The following is a 10,000-nucleotide window of genomic DNA, read 5'->3' as shown; positions in this document are numbered from 1 at the left end:
TTGTATTTTTCAAGAGTTTATCTCCAGAAGTTGACATTTTTAAGAAGTAAAATGTATGTATGTATTCAGAACGGACTAATTTAAATTTTGAATCCATGAATTAAAAAAAAAAAACAGAACTAGGTTTAAAAATAGAAATATACACAAATCTATGTCGAGCTGAAGCAAAGTGCACAAATCAACTGTTCAATTCAATAATAAATCATTACAAAGATAACAAATAATAACAGAATGTATTTATCTGGGATATAAAATGATTTGTTACATGATTGTGTAAACATAAGGCCATCTTTTCCATTTGACTCATTACTATGTAAAAATAAACACATCAAATATCTAAAACATTTTTTGATATCAGCCAATACCAATACAGGAACTGATATACTGCCCATCCCTATGAATGAGTTCCATGTTTAAACAAATAAAATAGATTTCTAAATGTTAATTGATAATCTGAGACAAAACATCATTGTCTACAACATTTATTTTGCAAAGTCTCGTCTTTGTTAGCGTCACAATTATACAAAATGTAGCATGATTGATTATTGTCTCCCTTTTTCACCACAATTACGCAAATTGTCTATTATTTTACAGTTGTATCAAGCCAAACTCTTTACAGTTTCTTCTTCTGGTTTTAACCTCTAAATATGTCCTTTGTCCGCTGCGCCGTCTCGTATCTCGTGGAATGTCTCCAGGTAAAAGCGAGCGAGCGCGTGCCGTCCTTGAGCCGCAGGGACAGTCCGTGCAACGGGATCGAATTACAACTTCTCCCCTTTGCGTACCCAATAACCCGCGTTCTGTATCCGCAAACTCTGTCTTCACTGCGTAACATCTTAACGAAAGGGTGTCCACTAATATGCTTTTCTTTGCTAAATATTTGATCAAGTTTGCATTAACGGTGATGTCAGCAGATAAGCTTTTCTCTCAACATGTTGTAATCTGGGCGTCTTCGTGGTTCCTGCTGGTGACCTGGAGTCGTTTCTCTTGGGGATAATTGCAACAGAGCAGAAAGTAAAAGGCTTCGGTTTGTTGTTTTTGCAAAAGAAACAACTGAACTCAGAGTTTTGTGCTTTTCTTAACCCCCTAATCGTGGTTCTGTTTCACATTTGAAAGAGGAATTGTATTAACTATGTTCTCCTTGTTTTCAGGCTATGACTTTGCCGCGGTGTTGGAGTGGTTTGCAGAGCGAGTGGACAGGATCATTTTACTGTTCGACGCTCACAAGCTGGACATTTCGGACGAGTTTTCCGAGGTGATAAAGGCCCTGAAGAACCACGAGGATAAGATAAGGTGAAGCGCGGCGAAACGGCTCGATCTCACCTTTTAATGCATTGCCAGATTTGAACCTCGTGGCTTTGTTTTAGAGTTGTGCTGAACAAGGCCGACCAGATTGAAACGCAGCAGCTCATGAGGGTGTACGGAGCTCTGATGTGGTCTCTGGGGAAGATCGTCAACACGCCTGAAGTAAGATTACTGGGGGAAATGACCATTTACATGAGATAAAATGGTTTTAAATGAGTGCTTATTTTGTTTCAAGTAGTTTTGACTTATTCTATGGCATTTTTGACATTACATTTTTGTTTTTTTGCCTAAATCATCATAGTAATCATTATTTACTCACCACCTGCTTGTCTCCGTGTGGATGTTGTTGCTTTGGCAGTAAAGTCCCACTGTGACTCCATTCAAAGTATGAATTCATGTTTTTCAAGTCATTTTAAGCAATAAATACACCTGTGATTGAATGAATGCAAGATGGGATACATTTAGTGGCAAATTGTGGAATATTCCAGGCAGAGCAACAACATCTCCATAGCAACAACACCAGAAAAGTTACATTGACATAAACTAATAATAATAATTTGGCTTAAAACACAACAGACACACGTTGAAAACTCTTATTTACCTGGAAACAAATGGAAACAATTTAGACATTTTAAGTGGCAGTGTTTCCCAATATTTGTCTTTTTTTTTCTTTTCTTGTATTATCATAAATATATAAAAGTAACTTTATTTTATCTTTAGAATCAGTTCTTTGTTGATCAGAGGAGACAATAAGTACCACCAAAACAATCAATAATTTTAGTCAATAAGGCCTTTCTGTGTCACCATAGTCTCGTGTAGTAAATCTGTTAGAAACACTGATGATATTGCATTTTTGCCGCTTCATTCGCTCGTAGCAACAGGCCTGACCGTGTCTCGTGTCCGACAGGTGATCCGTGTCTACATCGGCTCCTTCTGGTCCCACCCCCTTCTCATACCCGACAACAGGAAGCTGTTTGAGGCCGAGGAGCAGGACCTGTTCAAGGACATCCAGTCTTTGCCGAGGAACGCAGCCCTCAGAAAACTCAACGACCTGATCAAGAGGGCCAGACTAGCCAAGGCAAGTACAAGCTCACGTTATGTCAAATGATTAAGCCCGAGGAACGACGTGAACTGCTGTGAGCGATTGTTGGAACGTTATGAACTACCTCTGGGAACAAAAAGATAAAAATGTTACGGCACATATTTAATTAACCAATAAAAAATCACTGTCTCTCATTGTCCTTCAGTTCAACGCAGTGAGATCATGTGTTTTCTGTTAAAAGTGTAAAGATTGACACATTTGCTACTGTGAAATACTTTAACTTAGGTCCACATTCATCACAAAATAGCAATAGTTTTGCTCTTGGCTTTCCTATCCATGGGTTTTGGAGCGAACATTAGAACCGCTGACAAAAGTACTCAAACTGGAGCCTATGAACAAGAACAAGAAACTCATAGTGTGTTTTTTAATCTGTAATTAATCAAGCAAACAGTTGTATTTATATTTACTGCACAATTCATACAAAATGCCATTCAAAGTAGGGCTGGGCGAATGTATATAGTGATGAAAATCGAATTGCAATCTCAGTCCTGTGACGATGCTGATTTGGTCAAATGGCCACGTGGTGACTCTGTAGTTTTCTCTTGAATGCAGCTCTGTGGCTCAAACTATGACACCATTTTCGCCCGCACCAGTTTTTGGTCGAGCCCAGCGATGATCTGAGTGAATTCAACTGTCAATAAAGCTTTCAGAGGACCAGATGACTAGTGACAAGACACACTGCCTGTCCAAAAAAAACATCGCCACTTTGATTCAACTAAATAAATAGATAACCTCAACACGGTATTTAAACCCGTCTGATGCAGTGAGTGGCTTCTCATTTCTGAAAGTGGAAAGACAAATCCCGTGGTCATGGAAAAGATGTCAGTGTGTTTGAGAAGGGGCAAATCATTAGCATCAAGCAGAGAAAACATCTAAAGAGAAGCAGAACCTAATCTACTCCAGATCTGACCCCCAGTGAGAAGGCTTTGTGCAGTGGTCACTCTCTCATCATCAATACAAGATCAACTGGTGAAAAACAATGCAACACTGGATGAAAATACATCTTTTAGTATTTTAGATACTTATTAAAAGTATGCAGAATATGAGCTGTAATCAAAGCTAAAAGAGGTCCTACCAAATACAGAATTAGAGAGTATATGAAATGTGATAAACTCAAAATTGTGATCTGAATCCAAGAAAATCCTCATTTATTTATATGTTTTGCACATTGCCCACCCATAATTCTTCTTTATCAAAACAAATAAAAGATACATCATTTCAGTCAAGAGAACAGTTTTGAGCCTAATGTAATATTGTTTGTCAGAATTAATGTTTGTATTTCACGCACGGGCTTTCCTGGAAACACAGGTGCACGATTTTATTTATATCTTGGCCACGTTCCGACCTCCGAAAGGTGTTGATTTCCTCTTCATTTCCACTCATCTCTCTCGCTCCTCCACTCGCCCAGTCCAGCTGCTAAACCTTGAAGCCCGAAAAAGCCTGTCACTGTCCAATCGCTAATAGACGGTGACAAATGTGCTCGCCCCGCTCCCTGGATGGTGGACTTCCTGGTTTGTCGGGGGGAAATCAGGTGACGGCCGGGAGTCTGACGGTTCAAGGAGACGCTCGGATAAAACTTGACAAACAAGCGTGATGTGAACGGACCTTTCCTGTGCTGAGGGGGCCTGTGCATCAAAACAGAGATAAGAGCCGGGACAAACAAAACGCCAAACATGGAAGAGACAAAAAAACGTGAAAAAATATGATAAAGACAGTGAGACGGATTGAAGATAGAATACAATTTTGTTTTCATTTATAGGTCATTCAGTATTAACTAAATAATCTGAATCTAATAAAACACTTGTAATGACCATTCAATTTCACAATGTGATGTGTATATATTTGATGTGTATTGCAGATTAATCCTTTAACCACTGATGCTTTGGGTGGAACGGGACTCAAATCTTATAAAACACGGCTCAAATATGTCCACGAGATGAGACATTTATGATACGTTAGAAACCAGCCGGGTGACAAAAGCTCAGTCAGTTTAGAAAATGAAAAACCCTTTAATACTGCGTGGCTATTGACATAAAATACGTGTTTACTACTTCCTACCAGTATAAAGAGTTACAAATCAATACCAAAACTTGTATTGAAATGAAATATTTTGTGATGAAAATATCAGTCTACTGTTGTAAATATTGACCTAAATAAGAGCATTTTTTCATGATCATTGTGGTATCAAAATTGGTATCGAGAATCAAGTATTTCCCTTAGTATCAACTCTTAGCTTCTTACGTTTTACTGGCATTTTCATAATCTTTTTAAATAAATGACTTCAGTTAAATTGGTTGCATGAATGCCACGTGATTATTGTGATAAATGCTCAGTGTAACGCCATGTGACTTATATTAGTGACAGCATCATCCACTGCTTTGTTAATATCTGTCATTATCTGACCAGGTCCACGCCTACATCATCAGCTCCCTGAAGAAAGACATGCCCTCTGTTTTCGGGAAGGAAAACAAAAAGAAAGAGCTGATCGCGAGCCTGGGAGACATCTACAAACGCATCGAGAGGGAGCACCAGATCTCGCCCGGAGACTTCCCCAATCTCAAGAAGATGCAGGTAACAAGAAGGACTGCGGACGGGAGGGGTCTTTGTTATCACGTCGTTGATTGAGGGAAAACGAGCCAATCGGTCGTGTGGGTCTGTGTCTCGGGTACTATGCAAATAAATCTGTTTAATCGTTGTTTATTGTCAATTATCGCTATCACATGTTCTTGGTTTAATGTTATTTGTAGCCGAAATCCTTGAAAACATGAATGGGAATGTATAATTTATTACAAAGAACATTTATAAATTCGAATACTATTCAATTTGACCTTTTAAATCTTGTACCCCTGGTAGCACTAATAAACCTAAATCACAACCAAACATGCCATTTTTCAAGTATACAGGCAGTTTTGGACTATTTTAAACGTGACTACGCTATTCTAAGCCAGTTACCATAACGATTTATACCAAATGTATATTGGACCTTACTTCCAGTTTAAGTTTATTGATTGTTCTCTGCCTCTCCTGTAAGACAGTAACGTTATTAAATCCAAATGTCAGATTTGAATGCATAATACACATTTTAGTCAACACATTTCAACCTTTATCTGGTTAAAAATTTGTTTTGAAAAGTCTCAATGTACAATGGAAATAATTGTTGGACTCGTCGACTATAAGAATAACTGTTAGTGACACATAATCACCATTAGGGCTGTATTCCTCATTTCATTTAGGTTAAACATATGTTTATGGAACAACAGCAAAAATGAGAGGATATGGAGTGATTTAACTGACGATTTTGGACTAAATCATGAGTTTAATCTAACATATACACATCTCTGACATGTAAATACACAGTTTACTGGTACTTTTTTGTATAAAGTTGTTTTCGCACAAACTTCTGTGCATTTTTGTCTTTTGAGTGCAGTTTGGGTGTGGTACATGGAGACAGTTCATAGTTTTCACAGCTTTGCCACACCCCGTTTTACTCTTATCGGTTGCTCTAGGCATGTCTTTGGTTGAATACAGCCCTAGTCACCATACATAATATCATAATACAGCCCGAGTCACATACATAATATCATAATACTGCCCTAGTCACCATACATAATATCATAATACTGCCCTAGTCACCATACATAATATCATAATACTGCCCTAGTCACCATACATAATATCATAATACTGCCCTAGTCACCATACATAATATCATAATACAGCCCTAGTCACCATACATAATATCATAATACAGCCCTAGTCACCATACATAATATCATAATACAGCTCTAGTCACCATACATAATATCATAATACAGCCCGAGTCACATACATAATATCATAATACTGCCCTAGTCACCATACATAATATCATAATACTGCCCTAGTCACCATACATAATATCATAATACTGCCCTAGTCACCATACATAATATCATAATACAGCCCTAGTCACCATACATAATATCATAATACAGCCCTAGTCACCATACATAATATCATAATACAGCCCTAGTCACCATACATAATATCATAATACAGCTCTAGTCACCATACATAATATCATAATACTGCCCTAGTCACATACATAATATCATAATACAGCCCTAGTCACCATACATAATATCATAATACAGCTCTAGTCACCATACATAATATCATAATACAGCCGTAGTCACCATACATAATATCATAATACAGCCCTAGTCACATACATAATATCATAATACAGCCCTAGTCACCATACATAATATCATAATACAGCCCTAGTCACCATACATAATATCATAATACAGCCCTAGTCACATACATAATATCATAATACAGCTCTAGTCACATACATAATATCATAATACAGCCCTAGTCACATACATAATATCATAATACAGCTCTAGTCACCATACATAATATCATAATACAGCCCTAGTCACCATACATAATATCATAATACAGCCCTAGTCACATACATAATATCATAATACAGCTTTAGTCACCATACATAATATCATAATACAGCCGTAGTCACCATACATAATATCATAATACAGCCCTAGTCACATACATAATATCATAATACAGCCCTAGTCACCATACATAATATCATAATACAGCCCTAGTCACCATACATAATATCATAATACAGCCCTAGTCACCATACATAATATCATAATACAGCTCTAGTCACCATACATAATATCATAATACAGCCCTAGTCACCATACATAATATCATAATACAGCCCTAGTCACATACATAATATCATAATACAGCCCTAGTCACCATACATAATATCATAATACAGCCCTAGTCACCATACATAATATCATAATACAGCCCTAGTCACCATACATAATATCATAATACAGCCCTAGTCACCATACATAATATCATAATACAGCCCTAGTCACCATACATAATATCATAATACAGCCCTAGTCACCATACATAATATCATAATACAGCTTTAGTCACCATACATAATATCATAATACAGCCCTAGTCACCATACATAATATCATAATACAGCCCTAGTCACATACATAATATCATAATACAGCCCTAGTCACATACATAATATCATAATACAGCCCTAGTCACATACATAATATCATAATACAGCTTTAGTCACCATACATAATATCATAATACAGCCCTAGTCACCATACATAATATCATAATACAGCCCTAGTCACATACATAATATCATAATACAGCCCTAGTCACATACATAATATCATAATACAGCCCTAGTCACATACATAATATCATAATACAGCTTTAGTCACCATACATAATATCATAATACAGCCCTAGTCACCATACATAATATCATAATACAGCCCTAGTCACCATACATAATATCATAATACAGCCCTAGTCACATACATAATACCATAATACAGCCCTAGTCACCATACATAATATCATAATACAGCCCTAGTCACCATACATAATATCATAATACAGCCCTAGTCACCATACATAATATCATAATACAGCCCTAGTCACCATACATAATATCATAATACAGCTTTAGTCACCATACATAATATCATAATACAGCCCTAGTCACCATACATAATATCATAATACAGCCCTAGTCACATACATAATATCATAATACAGCCCTAGTCACCATACATAATATCATAATACAGCCCTAGTCACATACATAATATCATAATACAGCCCTAGTCACCATACATAATATCATAATACAGCCCTAGTCACCATACATAATATCATAATACAGCCCTAGTCACCATACATAATATCATAATACAGCTTTAGTCACCATACATAATATCATAATACAGCCCTAGTCACCATACATAATATCATAATACAGCCCTAGTCACCATACATAATATCATAATACAGCCCTAGTCACCATACATAATATCATAATACAGCTTTAGTCACCATACATAATATCATAATACAGCCCTAGTCACCATACATAATATCATAATACAGCCCTAGTCACCATACATAATATCATAATACTCTTATGTCTCTCTTCTCAGGACCAGCTCCAAGCTCAGGACCTGAACAAGTTCCAGCCGCTGAAGCCCAAGCTCCTGGAGGCGGTGGACGACATGCTCGCCCACGACATTGCCGGCCTCATGGTGCTGGTCCGCCAAGAGGAGACGCAGAGACCCAACGCCGCGGTCAAAGGAGGGGCCTTCGACGGCACGCTGAACGGCCCCTTCGGCCATGGGTACGGCGAGGGGGCGGGAGAGGGCATCGACGAGGCCGACTGGGTGGTGGCACGCGACAAACCGGCCTACGACGAGATCTTCTACACCCTGTCGCCCGTGAATGGGAAGGTCACCGGGGCCAACGCCAAGAGGGAAATGGTGAAGTCCAAACTGCCCAACACGGTACTGGGGAAAATCTGGAAGCTGGCAGACATCGATAAAGACGGCATGCTGGACGACGAGGAGTTTGCCCTGGCGAATCATCTCATTAAAGTGAAACTAGAGGGACATGAACTGCCCCCGGAGCTTCCTGCGCATTTGGTGCCGCCATCCAAGAGGAAAATACAGGAGTAGATTCAACATTATAGAGCGTTAAGCTTCATACGACTGTCAGTGACTAGCCTGGCCAAACCAACTCCACTCAGAACTAATCTGCTTTGACTAATCGCGAGAGAAGTTGTACATTTAAGTGACGTGGAACAATTCTGAACCATTCTGTAACAAAAAAAGACAGAAATGCTTTTAATGGTCCACTAGTCTTCTGAAATATTGAGATTTATCTGTAAAATGAATACATTTTCAAATTGTTGGCTAGTTCCGTTCTAGGGCTGCACAATATTGAAAACTATTGGCGCTATTATATTGTTATTATGTTATTATGTTATTGGTTATTGCAATGTTTAATTCTTTTTGAGACAGCAATTTCAGTTGAATAAAAACAAATCTGTTCATTTAAGACATTAAAGCGTGAAGCTAATTTAGACGTAAAAAGAAGAATCGTGAATGAAATCTGCCTTTTTTAATTTTTTTTAATTTTTAATCAGTACATTTTTTGTCAGATGGAGGACGTTTTGTGTTAAATATACTGTATTTAGTTTGTTGCAATATCGATCTTTGCATCTGCCAATAGTGCGATGTATATTGTGCAGCCCTGTGCCCTGACATTTGAACCATATAACTTTATGTAGCACCATAGCTTTTAAATCCTGAATTATTTTAGAAAGCTTATGATTCCTTTAGCTAAAACAAACATCTCAAATTGTATCCCAACTACCAAGTTTACCCTGTGAGACAAACTAAGCCACTTTAAGTCACTCTTATTACGAAGAAGCTTGTAATTATTGTTAAATAATGTAAACAGTAGCGTAGCCGTGACATCACGCTCACAGGGTGCCTTTTTAGAGCGACTTTATTTGACTTTTTCACCTTCTGTTGAACCTAAAGAGTGACGAAATAGAGTTGAGTAGGAAATAAACCAACACTGGACCTGAGAAGAGAAACTACTGGAAGGACAATGTGAACATGAGAAACAATGACACTGATTCAAAACATTTATAAAACTCATAACATGTACAATAATGTATGTATTGTATTTTAACTTTCAACAGTTTGAAAGATA

At 37.6% G+C, this 10,000-nt stretch overlaps 1 protein-coding gene across 1 annotated transcript in view; it reads left to right on the top strand.

Moving 5' to 3' along the window:
* ehd3 (EH-domain containing 3) overlaps positions 1 to 9,095 on the top strand; it is a 21,328-nt gene extending 12,233 nt beyond the window's left edge. Inside the window, exons 4-8 of the mRNA XM_072441177.1 lie at positions 1,149 to 1,290; positions 1,365 to 1,464; positions 2,210 to 2,380; positions 4,811 to 4,975; positions 8,428 to 9,095. Coding sequence (XP_072297278.1) covers positions 1,149 to 1,290; positions 1,365 to 1,464; positions 2,210 to 2,380; positions 4,811 to 4,975; positions 8,428 to 8,955 — 1,106 coding nt within the window. The 3' untranslated portion in view covers positions 8,956 to 9,095. The remainder of the gene's footprint in view (positions 1 to 1,148; positions 1,291 to 1,364; positions 1,465 to 2,209; positions 2,381 to 4,810; positions 4,976 to 8,427) is intronic.
* The last annotated feature ends 905 nt before the right edge of the window (positions 9,096 to 10,000 follow it).

The sequence above is a fragment of the Eucyclogobius newberryi genome, unplaced genomic scaffold, assembly GCF_026437365.1.
Source record: "Eucyclogobius newberryi isolate DKJ021-1_F unplaced genomic scaffold, fEucNew1.0.hap1 SCAF_1, whole genome shotgun sequence".
NCBI classification, from domain to species: Eukaryota; Metazoa; Chordata; class Actinopteri; order Gobiiformes; family Gobiidae; genus Eucyclogobius; species Eucyclogobius newberryi.
Note: the sequence above shows the minus strand (reverse complement) of the source record. Positions and strands in the feature narration are given on the sequence as shown.